General features: G+C 46.9%; 2 protein-coding genes across 4 annotated transcripts in view; one reads left to right on the forward strand and one right to left on the reverse strand.

Moving 5' to 3' along the window:
* Positions 1-7,254, forward strand: part of FPGS (folylpolyglutamate synthase) — a 35,140-nt gene extending 27,886 nt beyond the window's left edge. For all 3 annotated transcript variants that reach the window (XM_032232865.1, XM_032232864.1, XM_032232863.1), the window contains exons 10-15: positions 538-685; positions 925-1,026; positions 3,090-3,240; positions 4,286-4,361; positions 4,492-4,558; positions 5,934-7,254. In XM_032232865.1, the coding sequence (XP_032088756.1) occupies positions 538-685; positions 925-1,026; positions 3,090-3,240; positions 4,286-4,361; positions 4,492-4,558; positions 5,934-6,361 (972 nt within the window). In that variant the 3' untranslated portion in view covers positions 6,362-7,254. The remainder of the gene's footprint in view (positions 1-537; positions 686-924; positions 1,027-3,089; positions 3,241-4,285; positions 4,362-4,491; positions 4,559-5,933) is intronic.
* A 2,680-nt stretch (positions 7,255-9,934) lies between these two features.
* ENG (endoglin) overlaps positions 9,935-23,580 on the reverse strand; it is a 30,714-nt gene continuing 17,068 nt past the window's right edge. The window contains exons 10-13 of the mRNA XM_032233200.1: positions 21,853-22,092; positions 20,445-20,514; positions 15,495-15,596; positions 9,935-10,579 (exon numbers count right to left, since the gene is read on the reverse strand). Coding sequence (XP_032089091.1) covers positions 10,461-10,579; positions 15,495-15,596; positions 20,445-20,514; positions 21,853-22,092 — 531 coding nt within the window. The 3' untranslated portion in view covers positions 9,935-10,460. The remainder of the gene's footprint in view (positions 10,580-15,494; positions 15,597-20,444; positions 20,515-21,852; positions 22,093-23,580) is intronic.

The raw sequence follows: 23,580 nt of genomic DNA on the forward strand, positions 1-23,580 counted from the left end.
AAGGCTTGGATGAGGGCTCTGTGTCGGAGATAGAGAGAGGACCAGGGCCATATGCCTGTTATCAGCTGCCTTCGGAGTCAGACATCAGTGAGGCAGAAGAACAACTGGAGCCTGTTCCCAGTGTGCGCATGCGTAGAGTGGCCGGGAGAAGGGAACAGCTAAGGAAAAAGCGCCCACTCGGGAGTAAAGGCACAAGTGGACGGTGAATGGCCCCTCCTCCTCCCTACCTCCTTTCTTCCCTCTGTCGTCCTTCTCTTCTCTACTTCCCCTTCTCTCCTCTTTCCACTCCTTCTTTCTCTCCTCCTCTTCCTCTGCCCTATCTCCTAACCCCTCTCTTCTTCCCCTTACCTCCCTCCTCTCTTCCACACTCTTCATCTCGTTTACACGGTGCCTTTCGGCCTCTGAGCGGGCTCCATTTTATGTTGACGGTATTTATCACTTCATTTCAATAAACATCTTTTAATTTCAACTTACAGCCTAGCCTGAACTTCTTCTATGGAGCGAAATCATTCCTGGGTCCCTCTTTCTCTTCCGCAGTGCCCCCTTTTTCTCTGCCCTGACCTGGATGCCTTCGAAGACGATGGCAAGCTCCTTCAACTCGGTTTAGCCGGCGACCATCAACGATCCAATGCAGCGTTAGCCCTTCAGCTGTCCCGCTCGTGGCTGGGCCGTTGTGGGTATCTGGGTAAGGAGAGACATACATGGACGCTTGTTCTTGGCAAGGTGTCCTCCTGCCCACCCTTCTCGATCGTCATCCCGGTTTCTCCAAGTTGGGCTGGAGATGGGGAGAGAAAGCTGATACCCCACGGAGAGAAAATACCCATAGTATCTTGATGGAGGCAGGCACAAAGGAGATCCCTGGTTTATTTGAATTGAATTGAATTGAAGTTTAGATTTATTTAGATTCATAGTTCCCTTTTTCAGATGCCGGTGAGCTGAAGGACCCGTGGCGAACCCCTGAAGCTCCATCAAAGAGGGTTCCCAGCTTGGCTCCTGCTTTTAAGCTGGACCAGCCCATGGTACAAGGTATGGGGCCTCCTTCTCGTGATCTATCTTCTCCTTCTCTTCCTTTGGTTTCTTTTGTCTTTCTTCTCCTCCTTATCTGCCTTCTCTTTCTGATTCTCTTTCTTCCTTCTCTATCTTCTTCTTCTTATCTACCTTATCTATCTTCTTATCTTTCTTCTCCTTCTCATCTCTCTTCTCTGTCTTGTTATATATTTCCTCCTCCTCTTCCTCCTCTACCTTATGCTTCTTATTATCTGTCTTTTCCTCCTCCTCCTCCTCCTCCTTCTCCTCCCCCTCCTCATCTGTCTTCTCTTTCTTGTTATATATTTCCTCATCATCATCTATCTTCTTATCTACCTGATGTTTTTTATCATTTGTCTTCTCATCTATCTTCTCTTTCTTGTTATATATTTTCTCCTCCTCACTATTATCCACCTCCTCCTCCTTCACCTCCTCCTCACTATTATCTACCTTCTCCTCCTCCTCCTTCATCTCCTCCTCACTATTATCTACCTCCTCCTCCTCCTTCATCTCCTCCTCACTATTATCTACCTTCTCTTCTTCCTTCTCCTCCTCCTCTCTATCTATCTCCTCCTCCTCCTCATGATTATCTACCTTCTTCTCCTTCACCTCCTCTTCACTATTATCTTCCTCCTCCTCCTCCTCCTCCTCACTATATCTACCTTCTCCTCTTCCTTCTCCTTCTCCTCCTCTCTATTATCTACCTTCTCCTCTTCCTTCTCCTTCTCCTCCTCACTATTATCTACCTTCTCCTCTTCCTTCTCCTCCTCCTCCTCTCTATTTTCTACCTTCTCCTCTTCCTTCTCCTCCTCTCTATTATCTACCTTCTCCTCTTCCTTCTCCTCCTCCTCACTATTATCTACCTTCTCCTCCTCCTCCTCTCTATTATCTTCCTCCTCCTCCTTCTCATGATTATCTACCTTCTCCTCCTCCTCCTCCTCTCCCCATTCCTCCCTCCACCCCAAAGCTGCCCCCTGACCTATTCCTCCTGACCTATTTCCTGTCCCCCCCTCCCTCCCTCGCTGTCCTTGACTTTTATCAATTCATCAATTCAGCCCAGGCAGAAGGACCGTTTCCTGGTAAAACAAAGCAACAGTGTTGAGTCTTCTTTTGGCTCGGCCCCACCAAGGACATCCGTTGAGGGATGCAGAGTGGCGTGAGGGAGTAGGAACGGAAAGACTCAAATTATGCGGCTTAAAATCATGGGGGAGAGACGTGACAGTCTGGCCTTTCCCAAACTTTTAATAAAGTGATTTTTAATAGCTTGTTCAAAGCTGTATCATCAAGGGTTTGGGTGAGCTTAAAGTATGAATAGAATAGAATAGAATGCAGTGCAATGCAATGCAATAAAATTGGAATACAAATTGGAATGGATTGGAATAGAATAGAATAGAATAGTAATAGAACAGAATAGAATAGAAATTGCAATACAAATTGGAATGGATTGGAATAAAATAGAATAAAATAGAATAGAATAATGATAGAACAGAATAGAAATTGGAATACGAATTGGAATGGATTGGAATAGAATAGAATAATAATAGAATAGAATAGAAATTGGAATACAAATTGGAATGGATTGGAATAGAATAGAATAGAATAGAAATTGGAATACAAATTGGAATGGATTGGAATAGAATAGAATAAAATAGAATAGTATAATAATAGAACAGAATTGAAATTGGAATACAAATTGGAAAGGAATAGAATAGAAATTGGTACCAATAACAATTTATAAGAAGGTATATCTAAAAATGAATTTGAAAGGAAACATAAAAAAACTTTTTACAAACAAAAAAGAACCACCATTCATAGCTTAGCGTGATGTTGGTTGACAACACAAAAACTTTGCAGGAGACAAAAGAACCACAACACAAAAGACTTTTGATATTTGTTTCATTTTTACGCCAAAGAAAACCCTCTTTTTTTTTAAACCAGATTCCGTCCCCCATCTCTTTAGCAGATTCCCTCCAGAATCATGAGGGCTAGGAACTTAGCTCCTGATCAGGAAGCTTGCAAAGTTCTCAGCAGAGGTTTTTTTTTTTTTTTGCTTTGCTTCCCAGGCCTGCAAGCAGCCGTGTGGCTCGGGCGCAATCAGGTGCTTCACCACGGTCCAGTAACGTGGTATATCGACGGGGCCCACACCACCAGCAGTATGCAGGCCTGCGTCCGCTGGTTTCGCCAAGCAGCCCTGAATGAAGACAAACCTACAGAGTAAGCAGAGATGGTGTGTGTGTGTGTGTGTGTGTGCGTGTGTGTGTGTGTGTGTGTGTGTGTGTATAACCTGTGTTCTGAAGCAGGAGGGAAGAGAGACGAAAATCCTCAGCTACGGAAATAACTTTGCAAAACAGATTGGGGGATCCTAGTTGGTTGCATTTCCGGGCTGTAGTTTTGCATTACAGCAGGACTTTTTCATGGTGAAGGAGGAGGGAGGGAGGGAAGGAAGGAAAAAAGGAGGGAAGGGAGGGAAGGAAAGGAAGGGAGGGAAGAAAGGAAAGAGAGAGTTAAGGAAGGAAAAAAGTGGAAGAAAAGAGGGAAGAAAGGAGAAGGTGGGAGGGAAAGAGTGAAGGAGGGAAGGAAGGAAAGAAAGGGAGGAAAGACAGGAAAGGGAGTTAAGGAAGGAAAAGGGTGGAAGGAAGGAGGGAAGGAAGAAGAGGGAGGGAAAGTGTTAAGGAAGAAATTGGGAAAGGAAGGAAAGAGTTAAAGAAGGAAGGAAAGGTGGAAGGAATGAAGGAGTTAAGGAAGGGGGAAGGAAGGAAAGAGAGAGTTAAGGAAGAAAAAAGGGGTGGAAGGAAAGAGGGAAGGAGATGGAGGGAAAGAGAAAGGAAAAAGAAAAAGAGAAGGAAGGAAGGGAAGAAGGAAAGAGGGAGTTGAAGGAAAAAGAAGGGAAGGAAGGAGAGGGAGGGAGGAAAGGAAAGAGTTGAGAAGTTGGGAAAGGAAGGAAAGAAAGGGAGGAAGGGAGAAGGAGTTAAGGACGGAAGGAAGGAGTTAAAAAAGGAATAAAAGACGAGAGGGAGGGAAGGAAGGAAGGAGTTAAGGAAGGAAAGAGACAGGGAAGGAACGAGGGAGGGAAGAAAGAGGCAAGGAAGGAAGAAGGAAAATGGAAGGAAAGGAAGGAGCGAGGAAGGGAACTGGTCAAAGAAGGAAGGAGGGAGGGAAGGAAAGTTGGGAAAGGAAGGAAGTAGTGAAGGAAGAGATAAGAAAGGAAGAAATGCAGAGAAGGGCTGATAAAGTAACCATTTCTTCCCTGCACTTACAGCGGCTCCGAAGTCCGAGTGCTGCTCTTCAACGTAACGGGGGATCGGGATACGGCGGCTTTGCTGAAACTTTTGCTGGTGAGCGGATTTTCCTCAACCTCCCCGTCCCTCCATGGTTGCACGTTGATTCCTTACGGATGGCTCACCAGACGGGACAACCATCCTAAACCTGGTTTCCTCCTCTTCTCTGCCCTTTCTTCTTTTGCAGCCCTGCCATTTTGACTACGCGGTTTTCTGCCCCAACTACACCGAGGTGTCAACGGTGGGAAACGCAGGTGGGTGTTGAGGGGAGCTTTCTTCCCGTCATATAATGTACTGTATGTGGCTAGATGCCTGGTTTTGGATTTATTTACTGTATTTTTCGGAGTATAAGACGCACTGGAGTATAAGACGCACCAAGATTTTGAAGAGGCAAATTTTTTTAAAAAAAGTTTTTGCACTCTGCAAACCTCCCAAAAATGGCCCGTTTTTCGCGAAAACAGGCCTGGCTTTTTTTTTTCTCCCAAAAAGGGCATGCATTGCCTTTAGGAAGCTTGTAGAGTGCTCCTGGGAGCAATATTGAGCAAAAAAACGGCCCTTTTTTTGCTCATTTCTGCCCTTCCCAGCCCCCAGGAACACTCTGAAAGCCTCCTAAAGGCTCTGCACGGCCATTTTGGTGAAGGGGGCGCGGTTTCAGGAGGCGAAAAATGCTGTATTCGGTGTATAAAACACCCCCAGATCTTCAGCCTCTTTTTGGGGGGGAAAAAGGTGTGTCTTATACTCCCCAAAAATATGCTATTTACTTTGTCAATGTTTATCAGAGGTGGGTTCCTACAGGTTTGGCTGAGTAGGTAGTAACTTAGGCTGCCATGCCCCCAAATCGGTTCTTTTGTTGTTGGCGCCGCCATCTTGATTTTGGGTTTTGCGCATGCCCAGAACAATCTTCATTGCAGAAATTTAATTTTTCCCCCTTTTCTAAGCTGCGCATGCACAGACCTTTTCAGATGCATATGCGCACAGTTTTTTGCGTGCCATACCAGCAGTAATGCCAGCAGCAACCCGCCCCTGACGTTTATGCAGTGTGTGTTGCGAGGTGGTGACCCTTTTGGCACTGTAGGCAAGGAATGTGTGCCGTTTAATGTACATTCAATGTGACAAAAGTTATTCTAAGTCAGGACTGAACGGGCCCTCGGTCTATGGTACGGGTGTCAAACTCGATTTCATTGAGGGCCGCATCAGGGTTGTGTTTAAACTCAGGGGGCCGATGTGGGCATGGCCAGCTCGACGTCACTCGTGTTGGGGGTGCCTCTGGTGGCCCGAGTGCTCTGCCAGCGAAAACAAGCTCCCGAGCTCTGTTTTCAGCTGCGACGGCATCCTGCAATCCTCTGCCAGCAAAAACGGAGCACGAGAAGGGCGTACACAGCCCTCCCGAACCCCATTTTCATTGGCAGAGGCATCACGGGCCAGTCCTTTGCTGTTCCCAGGTCAGCCCCACAGGCCAGATCTAAGCACCCTGTATGCCGGATGCAGTTCCCGGGCTGTGAGTTTGACACCCTTGGTCTATGGCCTTCCTGACATTATTTGCAAAATACTCGGGCTGGGAGAAGTGAGGAGGGGGTCTTGTTCTGACTTCTTGCCTTCCCTGTCCCCCCCCCCCCGAATCTTCTGCAGATCAGCAGAATTTCAACGTCACCTTGGAGAACGTCCTGACCCGCTGCCTTCAGAACCAGAACCACTGGAATCGGCTGATGGAGGCCAAGTTGACGCAGGACCCTTGGTTCCCCGTCTTGCCCGAGGTGGGGGGCTGGCTGAAGCAACCCCTGCTTCACAGCCCCCCGATCTTCACTGCCTCCTCCGCCCGCCCACTCAATTCCAACTCCTTGGTTTTCCCGTGCATCTCGCATGCTTTGCAATGGATCACCCAAGGCCGGGACCCAAATTTGTCGGCGCTGGTACCCCAGGGACTCCACCAGCACCCCGTGGCCAGCAGTGGGGCCGTTCTGCTCAAGGAAGCCGTGGCCATTCGTGTCCTCGTGACGGGCAGTCTGCACCTGGTCGGGGGCGTCTTGAAGCTGCTGGACCCTAACCTTTCTCAGTAGGCCCATGGGACACCACCTTCTGCCAACGTGGATAGGACGGCAGAGACTTAGACGTCTCGCTCCTATTCGTGGCTTGGCACCACGAGGCATGTCCAGCCACACCATTCCTGGGAGATCCGGGTTGAATCCTCGACCGAAGCAAACGGAACTCCGGACAACTGTGGTTGGTGGCCATCTGCATGATGGTTGAACGTTGATGGTTGAACCACTTGAGGCCGGCTGCTCCACAAGCTTGGAGACATGGTCCTTCTTCTCGTAACCAAGTGGGGACCTCCTTGTTGGGATCAACCATCTCCTCCAGCCTCGAGCAATGGACAGGATGCTTCCACACCTGATGTTCCTCAGCACAATTGAGGCACGATACAAGCCACCACGCCTCCGAGACTCCCACGTGCCTTCTCATCTCCCTCATTCGCCGCGTCCCGTCGACGTCCCTCTCCATTTTCCATCCCCGTCTTTATCACTCGCTGCCTTGATCCGTTGGGCTACCTTTTGCGGGACGCTGCTATTCACTTGTCACAAACGGTCCCCTCTTTGAGCTCCCCGTCTCTACTTCTGGACCTCGTTTTGGGGTGGTGGACATCCAAAGGGACCAGTCATATAGGGTACGATGCTTCTGCATGCTTGATGCCCGCCACAGACGGGAGTCCAAAAGAGCAGGCTCAGCCCCACCCACAGTAGGGCATAGACAGGCTTTGAGGGTGGGCTGATTCCCCCTTGAGATCTAAGTGCCTTTTTTGGGGGGGAGAGAAATAATCACTGTGTTCTTCCAATGAGCTGCCAAAGCTCTCTTTGATATCTCAATAACTTGGGTAGCGGTTGGCAACCTTAAACACAAAGGTCCTAATCGGAAGCTCTCCGTTCAATTCTGGAGCCGACAGAAATCCAGTCCCCCCACCATAGAGTCTCCTCCTGACTCAGCGTCCTTTTTCCTCTGCTGAAGTCCAGAAGTCCAGTTCCCCCCACCATAGAGTCTCCTCCTAGCGCAGCTTCCTTTTTCCTCTGCTCTCCTTCCTTTTCTAACTCACTCACTCACCCCCCTCTTCTTCCCACAGTCCCTCCTTTCTCTTTCCCTCCCTCCCTTCTCCCTCTCTCCCTCTCTTTCTTTCTATTTTCCATTCTTGCAGGGAACCTGCCCTGCTTCATTTGTATTTCTCTTTAGGATTTTGCTTCAAATCTAGTGAATTCCCTCCCCCCCTCCCCCTCCGAAAGAAGGATGCTAAGCTTGGATGAAATCCTCTTTTTAAGCAGCTGCCTGCCTTTCCAAATTGCATAAAGGTGGGGATTAAATTCCCCCCCTGCCCCCAGCCCCTTGGCCTCCCCCTTCTAGGGTGGTTTTAAATTTCTTTTCCAGGATTTTAAGATATGCAAACAAGCCTCGTATCGAAGCAGGTGATTGCTGGGCTTAACATTCTCCAAACATCTTGCAAATGGAGCATGCAAACTGCCTGTTTTAACTCCCTCTGGAATTTGCAAGCCCTTTAACTGGAAACGTGACTTGCACTGATGCAATTTTGGGTTGTTGTTTTTTTCCCCCCTGGGTGGGTGGGTGGGATGATCTTGTGACTTTCTCAGCACACCGAACAGATGGCGACTGTTATTTTAAAAATAATAATAATAATTTTCCTGCTTCCTTAATGTCCGAGGGTCTCCTTCTTCCTGTCCCCCTTCCTCCCCCCCCCCAGCCAAGCAGCAGGAAGCGTAGATCATGCTGAATTTATAAAAGTAATTTATCGAAGAAAATGGTGGTTTTGTTTTACATTGTTTACAATTTTTAAAAGTCTTAATTTGTTCTCCTTTGAGTGTTCTTTGTAAAAAAAAAAAACTGACTAAGCATAAATTTTAGAATAACGGGGAGAAAGGGTGTGGGGGAGAAACTGACAAAGACTCAGATTCCAAGTGAATAAAATGCTCCAAATGAATAAATTAAACCTGACAAATTGGAATTCTTGGCTTATCTGTTCATATGTGTTTCATACTTTAACGGGAATTGACCCGTTGAGCTGCTTCTTCTGACGTGCAATTTTAAAAGCGTCCAACAGGGGGCGACAAAAGGCTGCTGTATGCAAAATAGGTCTGCTGGCTGCAAAAAAAAGGTGTCCTTATTTGCATCTGTCAATCAAACCCAGGCAAGTTTCCCCTGCTTTCCAGCATCTGTATTTGCAGCTGGAGCAGCTCCTGGTGTTGATCGGAAATAGGCATCTGGCAGGATGTTGGCAGACGTGGCCCAGTTTCCCCTGTGATCTCCCCACCCCCAGTTTAATGACTTCTGGGATCCTGTTTTAGCCCCTCCGAGGAGTTTGAAATAACAACGAGAACCGACAATGGTGAGTAAGGCGCAGTATTATTTCCCTGTATACAGTTTACAAAATATATTCTATGTGTAGTTATTTATATACGTACAATTATACGTCTTTGAGAACAGAGGTGGCCCGGAGTCCTTTTACAACGAGGAGGAATGCTAAAACCTCTTAGCTCTTTTCACACTGGCTGAAGTATGTATAATTTGGATTAATTCTCGGGTGGCCAATGCTGTGTAATAATCCCAAACAACTGGGGTGCGGAAGTGCCAAAAATACAGGGATGTGATTTGCCATTATCTTCGGGAGGAGGGGGGCTGGAAGATGTGAGTTAAATTAACTCTTTTGATTTAACAGCATAACGGAGTTGGAAGGGACCTTGGAGGCCTTCTAGTCTAGCCCTCTGCTCTCAACTCTGGCTTCTTCTAAAACTTGAAAAGTTGCGGCGAGGGATAAAAGTGGATATTTTTCAGGTGGCCCCTCATTCCCACGATGCCCAGCGGTCTTGACAGTTGATGGGAATTGGAGTTGGGGTCAACCGGGAGCATCCCGCTGGAAGGCCAACTTCAAATCCAACAGAAAAGGGGAAGGAAATTCCTGGTGTTATCTGGGTCTGGTGGCCCACGGAAGACCTCTGCAGCTGATGGCCCAAAATCCTGGCCCACCACCCGACCATCAAAGTGGGACCTTGAGAGCTGGAGAAAAGATCCACGAGAAGGTAGCTCTTTTCAATCTTACGGGGATTCCTGATTCAGACAATACTTTCGTCTCCAGGGTTATTAGTGTTGAGGCCCACCAACAGAGCTGGCAACAGACTCTGACAGTGAGGAGGATGGGGAGGAAGATGGGCCAGTCTTGGAGTCTGGGGGAGGCTCTGATGAGGGCTCTGTGTTGGAGGCAGAGAGGGGACCAGGGCCGTATGCCAGTTATCAGCTGCCTTCGGAGTCGGAGATCAGTGAGGCAGAAGAACAGCTGGAGCCTGTTCCCAGTGTGCACATGCACAGAGCTGCCAGATGAAGGGAACAGCTAAAGAACAGGGGTTGACTTGGGAGTAAGGCCACAGGTGGACAATGAATGGCCTCTCCCAGAGGAAATAAAAGAGGAGCGAAAGGGGAGTGGGGTTTGCAGGAGACCATTAATTCGCTTCATTGGTTCGTGACTTTCCAAGACTCCTTGCCAAGTTCTGCAAAGATCAGCCTGGCAGCTCTCCAAGCCAGATAAGGTCTGTGGCCATAAATCCTCCCTGGAAAGACTTTGCTGGAGGTGAAGGAGCAGAATGCACAGCATATTAATAAAAGGGTTTTTTGGTCGGGACAAGGACTTTGCTTCATGCTCTCGGGAAGCCTCGGTTCAGAACAATTAGCCTGGGGACAAAATAAACCTCCTGAAACCTAGCTCACCCTGGTTTCTTTTGGCAGCGGGGTTAGCTACCGCGCTGATTAACAAATTAGCAAAAGTCCATTAGCGTCTCCCACTCACCACCTGATACCTAAACACGAGAAGAGTCTAATCCAACAGTCCAATCTTGAAGGCCTCGGCCACCAGTGGACACATTTGCTAGTCCCAGAGTAAGAGGGTGGGACCCCTGCGCCCCTCAACCCGTCCCAGTAGTTTCCGAGAAGTAGCTTTTGAAGGGGCTGGCTGGAAAGACCCAACTTTGCTGATGTAGGAAGAGGAAGGAACTGAAGTCCCGCTGTCTTGGAGCTGAATCCTTCCTCGCCAACCTTGGAACTCAACTGCTTTGCCGTCCTGACGCTTTCCCTCCGAGAAGTCCCTGTGGCTTCCCCGTTTTCAGGGTGCTATGCCATGCTGCTGGTGGAACAGGGGGTGCTTTGGGTGCTTCCCAAGCTGTGGTTGGTGCTGCTGCTCTCCGACGCAGGCGGATTCGCCGAGGCCGGCTGGGTCTTGGTGATGGGACCTGGAATGGGTTAGAAGTCACACCAAAAAAATAATAATAATGAGTGGGCTGCAGTGGTGGGTTTCAATTTTTTTTAGAACCTCTTCTGTAGGTGTGGCCTGCTTTGTGGGAGGGGCTTGCCAGCTATGTGACTGTGTGGGAGTGGCTTGCCAGTCATGTAACTGGGTGGGCGTGGCCAACTTGTAAAATGTGGTGAAACTCACTTAACTACGCTCTTGCTTAGCAACCAAAATGTTGGCTCAGAAACTCTGGTATTTGAAGCACGCAAGTCTTAAAGCTTTCAAGTTACAAGACCCTTGCACCCCTAACCCTTTAGAAAAAAAAACCCAGGGGTGTTCAAACTTGACAGCTTTAAGACTTGTGGACTTCAACTCCCAGAATTCTTCCTCCAGTCATGTTGGCTCAGGAACTCTGGCATTGAAGTGTGCAAGTCTTAAGCTGTCAAGTTACAAGACCCTTGCACCCCTAACCCTTTAGAAAAAAAAACCCAGGGATGTTCAAACTTGACAGCTTTAAGACTTGTGGACTTCAACTCCCAGAATCCCTCCTCTCACTTTTCATCTTGATGATGTGCGGACAGGCAGGGGGAGCGAACTGGAACCGGTTCTAAACAGCACTGTAGATTTGTGGAACCTTTTCTATAGAAGAGGTTAGAACTGGCAGGAACCCACCCCTGGTGGGCTGTTAGGAGAAGGACCAGGTGGGGAGAATTGTAGCGCCTGTCATGCGTGCCTCCTTCAATAACCAAGAAAGAAACCTCCCAGCTTCATAGTTTGTTGAATTAAAGATACTTTTACTGGCCATGAAAAGATAGCAGCGATGAAATGAGTAAATTGACATTTGAAATTAGAGAACAAGAAGACGAGCAATTTTATAAGATATGGGACTTGTTTTATCAGTGGCTGGGAAAAAAAACTGGAAATGAAAAAATGTTTTACTTATGTTTTAATTGAAGGAGTTAAGTGATAATACAATTATGCTGTAAAATAGATTAATAACGATACAATGAAAGACTGATATAGATATGAATTGAATAATCTATAACTTTTTGTTTTAAAATGGATAAGGATAACAATGAATTTATGTATACTCGATAGAGGATTGGTGATATAATGCATAACACTAAGTATATATTATAAAGATATCTTGTTGTTGATAAATAATTTTAATAAGGAAGTAATTAAAAAATTGGTATATATATATATGAAGTGACTTTTTAGAATACCTTGTTGAAAAATGAAGGAATAACATCTTAATTTGAATGTATGATGTACAAGGACAATAATGAACATAAGCATACTCGATAATTGATTGGTGGGATTATACATAATTGAAAACAGTGATATACAAATATAAATAGGTGGTAAATCCTTTTTATATTGTAAAAATATTCAGAATGGGATAAGTGATTATATAAAGGTATATTGTTATTAAACAGACAATCAAGAATGTAAGGGAATTAGGTTTATTGAAAAGAAAAAAATATTAATTGTAATTGAATATACGTTGTACAATGAAAGTGAGGTATTTAGTTATATTAGATGGAAAAATCTGTGATTGTAAATGTAATTGAGAATATGGATGCAAAAATACTGGTAATCAAACGACATGCTATATGTAATGGATGAGAATTTTTTTGTTTTGTTTTTTTTAATGTTTAAAAATAAAAATAATTGAAAAAAAAGCAGCGAAAGGAAAGCAAGATCTGAGCCAAAAAGGAGCAAACAAGTACATATCAAACGTTTACCCAGCATCCTCCACCCCCCCCTAATCACCCCAACCCAATGGCCAATCTGCAACTCCCAAAGGCGTCATGTGGGGTGCATCTTCAAAACCCTCATTCGGTTGGTATGCAGAGAAGATTGACCTTGACCAAGTCCAAATAGAGGCGTGGGCAGAAGATGGTGAGAACCAAACTCCCTTCTGATAACTCCTCCAGCACCATAAGTTTCCCATTCCAAATACCTCAAGCCCCCCCTCCCTCCCCGTTTCTATGGCAGCCAATAGCAAGCAAGCGAAGAAGAGGCTGACAGCATCCTTGGTGCTCTCTGAGTTGAGTTGCTGGTTAGGAGATATGTCACGACCCATCTAGATATCATTAACAAGACCTGGTCAAAAAAGGACTGGGGGCGACATGAAAGCCCTCGGTAGTCCGTGGGAATCTGCATGGATCTGTTAAGTGTTCCAATATCTAAGGGGCTGCCATAAAAAAGAGGAGGTCATCCTATTCTGCAAAGCACCAGAAGGCAGGATGAGAAGCAACAGATGGAAACTAATCAAGGAGAGATGCAACCTGAAATCAAGGAGAAATTTCCTAACAGTGAGGCCAGGAAAGATGGCTACTCTAACCCTGGTCTACTTGGTTATCTTATATTATACAGCTACAGCAGAGGTGGTACCTTGCTCAACAGTAGCAACTGGGAGAGGGATCTTGGGAGTCCTAGTGGACAACCATTTACATATGAGCCAGCCGTGTGCAGCAGCTGCTAAAAAAGCCAACACAGTTCTAGGCTGCATCAACAGAGGGAGAGAATCAAGATCATGTGAAGGGTTAATGCCATTTTATAAGGCCTTGGTAAGGCCACACTTGGAATATGGCATCCAGTTTTGGTTGCCACGATGTAAAAAAGATGTGGAGACTCTAGAAAGAGTGCAGAGAAGAGCAAGAAAGAGGATTAAGGGACTGGAGGCTAAAACATCTGAAGAACAGTTGCAGGAACTGGGTATGTCTAGTTTAATGAAAAGAAGGACCAGGGGAGACATGATAGCAGTCTTCCAGAATCTCAGGGGCTGCCCCAAAGAAGAGGGAGTCAAGCTATTCCCCAAAGCATCTGAAGGCAGGACAAGAAGAAACACATGGAAACTCACCAAGAAACTCACCAATCTAGAACTAAGGAGGGATTTCCCGACAGGAGAACAATTAATCAGTGGAACAACTTGCCTCCAGAAGTTATGAGTGCTCCATCACTTAAGGATTTTAAAAGAGATTGGGCAACCATTTTTCTGCCATGGTACAGGGTCTTCTGCTCAAGCAGAGGGTTGGACTAGAAGACCTCCAAGGTCCCTTCCAACTCTCTTGTTTTGATGATGTTCTCTAGTTGGGTAATGAAACATCTTGCATCTTGCCAAGAAGTCAACTCCAAAATCACCCGGGATCCCGCAGTTCTACCCCGAGCTACAGATACGGTCTTCTACTGGGGAAATTTTCCCATGCTGGACCCAACTGGGAGCTGACAAGGAGACACAAGACACATGGCGGTCTGTTGGCTTTCCCAAATCCCAGCGGGGTTGACCGAATGCTTTCCCACTGCCTTCTCCAGCAGGGGTGAACGTTGCTAGAACCCTCACAAAAAGCAGATAAAAGATTCGGCGATGGCAGCTCCTCCGCTTTTCCACAGATGATTACGGAAAATATGCAGGTTGGACTGCCAAGAGGAACCGGATGTCTCCTGTTGGGAATTGGAGGGACCGAGAGGGAGGGGAAGACGGGTGGATAAAGATAAGAGGGGAGCGGGGGGTACGGAAAAATGGTAAATTCCATCCTTTGCATCTCCAGATAAGGCCAGGAAAAGATAGCTGCTCTAAGCCTCCTCCTCTACTTGATCATCTTATATTATACAGGTACAGTATAGGTGGTACCTGGCTCAATAGTAGTAACTGTGAGAGGGAACTTGGAGTCCCAGCTGACAACCATTTAAATAGAAGCCAGCCGTGTGCAGCAGCTGCCAGAAAAGCCAACACAGTTCTAGGCTGCATCAACAGAGGGAGAGAATCAAGATCACGTGAAGTGTTAATACCACTTTATAATGCCTTGGATAATACACTTGGAATACAGCATCCAGTTTTGGTCACCACGATGTAGAGAAGATGTGGAGACTCTAGAAAGAGTGCAGAGAAGAGCAGGAAAGATGATTAGGGGATTGGAGACTAAAATATGAAGAATGTTTGCAGGAACTGGGTATGTTTAATGAAAAGAAGGACTAAGGGAGACATGATAGAAGTCTTCCAATATCTCAGGGGCTGCCACAAAGAAGAGGGAGTCCAGCTATTCTCCAAAGCACTTGAGGGTAGGACAGGAAAGCAATGGGTGGAAACTAATCAAGGAGAGAAGCAACTTAGAACTGAGGAGGAATTTCCTGACAGAACAATTAATCAGTGGAACAACTTGCCTCCAGAAGTTGTGAATGCTCCAACACTGGAAGTTTTCAAGAAGAGATTGGATAACCATTTGTCTGATGTGGTGTAGGGTTTTGTGCCTAAGCAGGGGGTTGGACTAGAAGACCTCCAAGGTCCCTTCCAACTCTGCTATTCTATTCTAGTCTAATGAAAAGAAGATCTAGGGGAGACATGATAGAAGACATGTTATCTTAGGGGATTCCAATATCTCAGGGGCTGCCCCAAAGAAGAGGGAGTCAAGCTATTATTTAAAGCACCTGAGAGTAGAACAAGAAGCAATGGGTGGAAACTAATCAAGGAGAGAAGCAACTTAGAAATGGGAGAAACTTCCTGACAGTGAGAACAATTAATCGGTGGAACTGAAGTTGCCTCCAGAAGTTGTGAATGCTCCAACACTGGAAGTTTTTAAGATGATGTTGGACAACCCTTTGTCTGAAATAGTGTAGGGTTTCTTGCCTGACCAGGGGGTTGGACTAGAAGACCTCCAAGGTCCCTTCCAACTCTGTTATTCTGTTCTATCTAGAGTTCAACTAATGGCCGAAGAGCTTGCAATGTTCATGAGGACTAGCGACCACAAAGCAGAAATCAGTTTCTGGTGCCCGCAAACACCCTCCCCTTGGGTTCTCAAGCTCTGGCTAGAGCATTCCCCTTCTAAAGGGGGTTCATGTGGATGGGTGCCATTCCCCCAACCCCCTCTCCATCGCACAAACAAGCCTTCCTTGGAAGCAACACAACTTACGAGTGTGCGAATAAATGTACCACAACGCTCCAGTGAGCAGGACTCCGATCAAAAAAGCACCAAAGGCAATTCCCAGCACGGTGCTAATCCTCAAGCCTTCATCTACGAGAGAAGGAATTAAAAAGATTAGATTAGATTACCTTTATCTTTAGTTTTAAATATATGTTTTTTAAAAATATATATATTTTTCTTTCATGAACATAAAACAACTCAATATTTATATGAACAGCGTGTCCGAGTTACATTTTGTTTTGAATGACAAAAAGACAATAAACATATTGGTAGTCACAATCTGTGGGACGCGGTGGCTCAGGGGCTAAGACGCTGAGCTTGTCGATCAGAAAAGGTCGGCCCTTCGGTGGTTCGAATCCCCAGCACTGCGTAACGGAGGGAGCTCCCGTGACTTGTTCTAGCTTCTGCCAACCTAGCAGTTCGAAACCACGTCAAAAATGCAAGTAGAGAAATAGGAACCACTTTTGGTAGGAAGGCAACAGCGTTCCGTGTGCATTTGGCATTGAGTCATGCCGGCCACATGACCATGGAGAGGTCTTTGGACAGTGCTGGCTTTTCGGCTTTGAAAGGGAGATGAGCACCGCCCCCTAGAGTCGGGAATGACTAGCACACATGTGCAAGGGGAACTTTTACCTTTACCTGTCTTAACAACCACCTCGCTTAGCAATGCTGGGTCACCATTGTCATAAATTCTTCGCTTAGCAATGGAACTTCCTGTGGTCGTAAGTCGAGGACACTACCTGACCATCTCTTGCTCTCTAAGTCTGTTGTTTTCCCTAAGCGACACCTTCCTTAAAACCAGCCACGTCTCTCCTGATTCCTGTGCCAAAACAAGGACACCGAACATGTGAGGGGACATCACCCGACGTGCGCAATGTGCTCAGCCGCGGCCCTCTGGGGCCGAGTTCGTGTCAAGAGTTTTTCCTCATTTTATTGTTTTGCCGTCCGGCGGGAGCCACACAGGAGCGAGACAGGAAAGAGGACCTCAGAAGGACGGAAAACATCCATATTGGAAAGGCTACTCAATCGGCAGGAAGGAATTGCAAAGAGGCCCCTTCCCTGCCTGCCTCCCCCATTCTTGTGTCTCTACAACCGCCAAGCCCCAAATGTTTAGTCAGCAGGAATAATGATGGAGGGTTTCATTCTTGCAAGGGTGGGTGGGGCTCATCTCTCTTGAAGTGGCTTCGTTTTATTTTGGCAAATCTGCCCCTTCATCCTACACATCTCCAGTGGGAAATCTTGTGCGTCTGCACAACTCTGCAGGGAAAATAACCACCGCGACACAAGGAAGAAATAATAATTATATATATATATATATATATATATATATATATATATATATATATATATATATATATATATATATATATATATATATATATATATATATATATATCAGCCAAATACCACTCACTCATCACAAAATCTCCAGAACGTAAAGCCTACAAACTTGAAATTTGGCACGTATTTTCTTCTTGGCTTTTAGGTGCTCGCTAAGAAAGAATTTTTCAAAATCACCATCAGATCATTCGTATTTCTTATACAGTAATTAACACGCTCTGATGCTAAGGAGTTCTTCTCCCCCTCCCCACCTGAAAAGAACTCTGTTCCAACTGCCAGTTGCCTGACATTCCGTTACCTCAGTTCAAACTGGCAGATGTTCCACTCCTGCACTCAGGAGCGGTTTGGGGCGCCTTACAGTACTAAACGTCGGGACCTCATCAAAATATTTATGCCTTCCACCTATGGAACTGCTTTGGGACTCAAGGCGGTGGGAGCGATATTCCCTTACGTGTTTCAATCACCGACCACTATTGAGGCAATGGATTGAACTGGATTTCTCCTGCATTGCGCGATCATATAATTTCATCGAAAGCATGGGTATCTAGCTAGTATATCCATCCATCCATCCATCCATCCATCCATCCATCCATCCATCCATCCATCCATCCATCCATCTATCTATCTATCTATCTATCTATCTATCTATCTATCTATCTATCTATCTATAATCCATCTTTCTCTGCCAGGTTGTGACAGACGACAACTCAAACTCAAAAAGACACATGTTCTGCTTTCAGAACAAAGCAACACCATCTGCGTCCAACTTCCTTCACCAAACCCTTACCGAATTGCCAGACAATTGTCTTATTAGCTGGGGGGGTGTTTGAAAATGAAACTCTGTTCGACTTTATCGCACTTTTTTTATGCACTTTTTTCCTCCAGATTCTGCTTGATTTTTGGAAACTTGGCCTCCTGAGGCTCAAAGCTCTATTGAATTGTCCTCAACTATGAAATCCTGAGTAAGATCTTTCGAAGGTCTACCTCACATAGCCATGCTTTGCGCCGAAACTATGTGATCGGGCAATGCAGGAGAAATCCAGTTCACTCTGGTTCAATCCGTTGCCAGTGGTGGTCTTTGATTGAAACATAAAGAAATATCCCTTCCACCGCCTTGAGTCCAGAAGCAATTCCATAGGTGGGAAGGGTAGACATTTTGGTGAGGTACCGATGTTTGGTATTGTAAGGAACCCCAGACCGCTCCTGAGTGAAGGAGTGGAACGTCTGCCAGTTTGAACTGAGGTAATGGAATGTGAGGCAACTGGCAGTTGGAACAGAGTTCTTTTCAGGTGGGGAGGGTGAGAAGAACTCCTTAGCATCAGAGTGTGTTAATTACTCACGTGGGGACATAGACCTGTGCTAAGAGAAGAAAGCTGAGGAGATTCTAAGGAACGTTGTGTTTTCCTTTTTTGGAAATATCTCTTTTGCCGCTGAAGCCAAAAGCTTTTGTCCTCTTCCCTTCTTTCACCCCATGGTAGCTTCCAGAAGAACCTCTGGACTTGGTGGCCACGTTCCAATGCTCGGACCTGTTTTTGCGCCAGCTGAATTCTCTTTATCTCTTGAACATCCGTCTGGAAAGATGCGATCCTTCCTGCTTTCTCAGCTCCTATCATTTATCTCTTTCCCTTCCACAGACGTCTGGACGCCAGCCTTGCTCCGCGAAGTCAAAAGCCACATCAGCTGGGATAATGGAGGAGATAAGATCCTTCCGGTGGTGGGTGGTGGGGCTGTCACTGTTCTGCATCAAAAATGGCACCTCACAACACCCATTATCCCACTTCTGGCTCTGGGCAGGGCCCAGTTGGCTTCAGTTCTAGCCTAAATCCTCTTCCGTACGTGCTTTCCCTAGCCATGGCTCCGTGCTCGGAGATGTGTGCCACCAGCCAAGGTCATCATGCACGCCTTCCTCCTGAGCCACGGGGGCCACCCTGTGTGGCCCCCATGGAGATGGAAGTGCAGGCACCACACATTGTCGCCATCATAAGGTGACCAGGACATGGCTATTGCGATGGCCTTCAGCCAGGCAAAGGAGAAAGATGGAGAAGAGTTAATTACTTGTTGGGAGTTTCAGAAATGGGACACCATAATGCAAGTTTTGTGAAAAGAAGGACTAAGGACAACAGGATGGTAGCGGTGTTCCAGTATTTGAGGGGCTGCCACAAAGAAGGAGAGGGGGGGGGTTCAACCTTTTCTCCAAAATGCCTGAAGGCAGGACAAGAAGCAATGGATGGAAACTTATAAAAGAGAGAATCAACCTAGGCCAGGGGTCGGCAAACTTAAACACTCAAAGAGCCATTTGGACCCGTTTCCCACAGAAAAAGAAAAAAAACGGGAGCCACAAAGGTCCTAACCGGAAGCCCCCTGTTCAATTCTGGAGCTGACCGGAAGTCCGGTTCCCCCACCATAAAGTCTCCTCCTAGCGCGGCGTCCTTTTTCCTCTACCTGTCCTAACCGAAAGCCCTATCAATTGTGGAAACGACTGGAAAACCCTCCCCTGGCCATAGAGCCTTCTCCTGGCGCACTGTGCTTCTCTCCCCCCCACCACCCCTACCGGACGTTCCTCTCAAAATTGTGGCTCCGACCAGTGATGGAGCTGCAGCAGAGGGAGGAAAGAGCCACATGCGGCTCCAGAGCCGCAGTTTGCTGACTCCTGACCTGGAACTAAGCAGAAATTTCTTGAAAATGAGAAAAATTAAATCAGTGGAACGATTTGCCTCCAGAAGTTGTGGTTGCTCCATCACTGGAAGCTTTTAAGAAGATACTGGACAGCCACTCTCCAGGAGTGAAAATGGTATAGGGCTGCGTGCCACAGGTGGCACACGGAGCCATATCTTCCTGGCAAGTGAGTTGTCAAGTTCCAGCACACATGTACACGCTGTCCAGCTGATTTTCATCCTTCTAGAGGAAGGCTGTGGGTGGCCGTTTCTGAACCTCCGGTAGGTCCGTTGGGCTTGTTTTTTGCCCTCCCCAGGCTCCAGATGTTTTCCTGGAGCCTGGGGAGGGTGAAAACAGCCTCCTGCTTGTGCAGGGAGTTGGACTAGAAAGACCTCCAAGGTCCCTTCCAACTCTTAAATTAATTAGGTCATCTCTTGGGAACTTCACACTATCATTCTTGTTATAAATGCCCACTAGAGGGCAGTAGGAGATACTGAAAACCCACTCTCCCCTGCCACCTAGTGGCTGTCAGGTTTTCCACCTTTGGTAATTAGAAAGGAGGCAAGGCATGGGAGGATAGCCTTTGCCAAACCTAGCGGAAGCCAGCACAATAAAAGGAGAAATATATATTAAAGAATGTTGTGGAAGACAGAACTAGAACAGAAAGAGGGAAGAAGATATCTCAACCGATTCTGAATCCAAAACACAAACGTTATCATGGAAAAGTGTCCCAATGGGTCCCTTCTCGAGAGGGCATAATTTTAGGAGTTGAAAAGCATTTTTAGCAATCCGCAGGTGTTTAAAAGGCACCGTTTTCTGTCTTCAGCTGATTTTTGAGGAGAGAGAGTTCCACAAACAGACAAATAAATGCATGAGCCAACTTTTCTGTGAAAAAAAGCAAATAATGGATCGGTTTTGTGCTGGAAAAAGCTGCCGACTCACTGTGAGATCCAGGGTTGTAGCTTTTCAGCATCACTTCCAAAGAGCCCTCGTAGTTTCGGAGTTTGCCGTTCTAAAAAGGAAGGGAAAAATAAAGTGGCCAATTTAAAAGAAAGAGAATTCTTTCTAATTCTTCTTTTTAACTGCTTCATCGGGCAACAGTGCATTTCTTTTTTTTCCAGAGTTTTTAGGGATATCATAAAGGACAAATGCTGAACATCTTCCGACACAGATCAAGTGCGGAAAACAGAGTTAATTCATGTTATGCAAAAGAACTCAGATAGTTCTCGACATACGATGGTAATCATCGTCCCCTAATCCCTTGCGAGCTGGAGTCTGGGCAACTGCGTGTTTATTGGCCGACTGCTCTTCCTGTCACCAATGAGGAGTTTTGTTCAGCAGATATATTCTCATCGTGCACAGAGAGAGAAATACTTGCGTCTGCCTAGGATTGAACTCACAACCTCTTGCTTGTGAGGTGAGAGCTCCCACTCTAGGCCACCGCACCACTCCCTAGTTGGATAATGAAATCATCGTCATCTTCATTTAACAATCCCATAATCCCTGCAGGGCCAGGGCACTGCTGCTGCTTTTGCCGCCGCCGCCGCGCTTCGAGGATAACTTCTTCTTCGGCTTCCAAACTCCGGAAGTCAACTTCCAATTCTTCCAGCAACGGCCGCTCTAGGAGTGCCCTCTATGGTTGTGGGCCCTAGGGCAGCGGGGTTTGGAAGCCGGAGTTTGGGGTTTGCCGGGCGGCTGCTCGTGAGCATGGTCACCTCATGGTTGCTTCACCCCTGAGGCTGTGCCCGGCTCTTCGGGATCCCGCTCACAAGGGAGCAGCCGGCCGGCAACCCCAAAACAATAAGCCCTCCCCTGATAATAAGGCCCAAGCCATATTTGGTGGGTCGAAAGAAAATAAGTCCCTGTCTTATTTCGGGGAAATACGGTAGTTGGGATCGAACTGATGGCAGTGGACAGAATTAGTCTGCAATACTAATGGAGCCGAGGTGGTGCAGTGGTTAGAGTGCTGTACTGCAGGCCACTTCAGCTGACTGCAGTTCTGCAGTTCGGCTGTTCAAATCTCACCGCCTCAGGGTTGACTCAGCCTTCCATCCTTCCGAGGTGGGTGAAATGAGGACCCGGATTGTTGTTGGGGGCGATATGCTGACTCTGTAAACCGCTTAGAGAGGGTTGAAAGCCCTATGAAGTGGTATATAAGTCTAACTGCTATTGCTATTGCTATTGCCAATACTGCATTTTAATCACTGTGCCATTATGGCTCTTACATAGAGGCAGAGTTAGCGATGGAGATATGATAGGTAGATGATAGACAGGCAGAAGGTTGACTGAATGGATCACCATCATCATCATCACCCACAAGACAAAGGCTTTTCTTCAGAGGCCAACTCACCGAGGCGTTCAGATGGACCAAGCACACCAGGGTGGCTGAATTGATGGACCACAGCTCCTCTGCTGGCTTATAGGTGAAGCTGAAGCGTTTGGTCTTCGGGCTGGGGGATTTCAGGGTCACCACCGAATAGCTCACAGAGACCCCTTGGTGAAAGAGCAGCTGAGGCGGGTTGTCTCGGGGCTTTAAGAAACAGTTTCCCATTTCTAGAGAAAACTGTTTCATGGCTGTTCGGAGTGAGACCTATTGAGGAAGAAGGTGATATTGTTGTTGTTACTGGCCGGATGCCGTCCCTGTCGCCAATACAGAGTTTTGTTCGGCAGATATATCCTCATCGTGCCCAGAGAGAGAAGCATCTCCCTCTACCTAGGAGTGAGCTCGCATCTCAGTGAATTTTGCCCCATTTTACGACCTTTCCTGCCACAGTTGTTAAGGGAATCATTGCAGTTGCTAAAGTTAGTCTCATGGTTGTTAAGTGAATGTGGCTTCCCCGTGGACTTTGCTTGTCACAAGGTCACCAAAAGGGCATCACGTGACCCAGAGACAATGCAGCCATCGTAAATACAAGTAGCTGCTTAAAGTCTGAATTGTGATCCCATCATGTGACCATGGGGATGCTGTGATGGCCATAAGTGTGAAACAATGGTCATAGGACACATTTTTCAGTGCCGTCGTAACTTTGAACAGTCACTAAATGAACTGTTGTAAGTCAAGGACTACCTGTATCATCATCATCATCATCATCATCTTTTAATGACTCCATAATCCCTTGTGAGGTGGAGTCGGGGCAACTGAATGGAGCTGAATGTTTATTGGCCGGATGCCTTTCTTGTTGCCAATGAGGAGTTTTGTTCGGCAGATAAATTCTCATTGTGCCCAGAGAGAAAAATATCTGCCTCTACCTAGGATTGAACTCACAGCCTCTTGATTGTGAGGCAAGAGCTCCCCCTCTAGGCCTCCGCAACACTCATTGAGGAGGAAGGTGATGTGGGGGGGAACGGAACCCAAGACAATCTTAGTCACAACATTATTTCCAAGGACACTGGTCTGAAACGAAGGTGAGTTTGGTTCCCCTGTTCTCACCCCTCACTTTATCCCTGAATTAACCTATTTCCGATATTCACACAACACCTGGAAACCTAGATTCGCCCACCAAACCCGGTTTGACCAAGACGTGGAGTCACCATCAAGCTTTAACAACAACCCCATTTGTCTTGCAAGCGTGTTTCTGCATCTGCTGGTTTTGCCTGGTTGGGTTAAGGGTGTTCTCTGAACACACCTGTTGTGGCCTGTCGGCCGATAGCCCCTCCGGTAGCCAAATCGGAGGAGGGCGAGGCATGGGAGTCAGGGTCAGCATCAGGGCAAACTGGGAGCTCTGCAGGAGAAGTTGGAATGGAGCTGTCAGAGAGACAGAGAGAGAGGGAAGGAGAGAAACAGAGAGAGGAGAGAGAGAAACAGAGAAAGAGAGAAACACAACGAGAAAGAGAGAGAAGGAGAGAGAAACCGGGGGGGGGGGGCGCACAGAGAGGGGCAGAGCCTGAGCTGTCTATCAGCCCTCCGATGGAGAGGCAACAGCTCCCAGGCCTGGAGGTGGCTGATGAGGAAGAGGAGGAACAGCTGAGTCCAGTGCCTGACGCACAGATACACAGAAGGCGGAGGAGAGGAGAACAATGGAAATCTGTGGGCTAGTCCTTGGGAAGGAAGAGCCACCACTGCTAGCAAAGCCCCACC

The sequence above is a fragment of the Thamnophis elegans genome, chromosome 16, assembly GCF_009769535.1.
Source record: "Thamnophis elegans isolate rThaEle1 chromosome 16, rThaEle1.pri, whole genome shotgun sequence".
NCBI classification, from domain to species: Eukaryota; Metazoa; Chordata; class Lepidosauria; order Squamata; family Colubridae; genus Thamnophis; species Thamnophis elegans.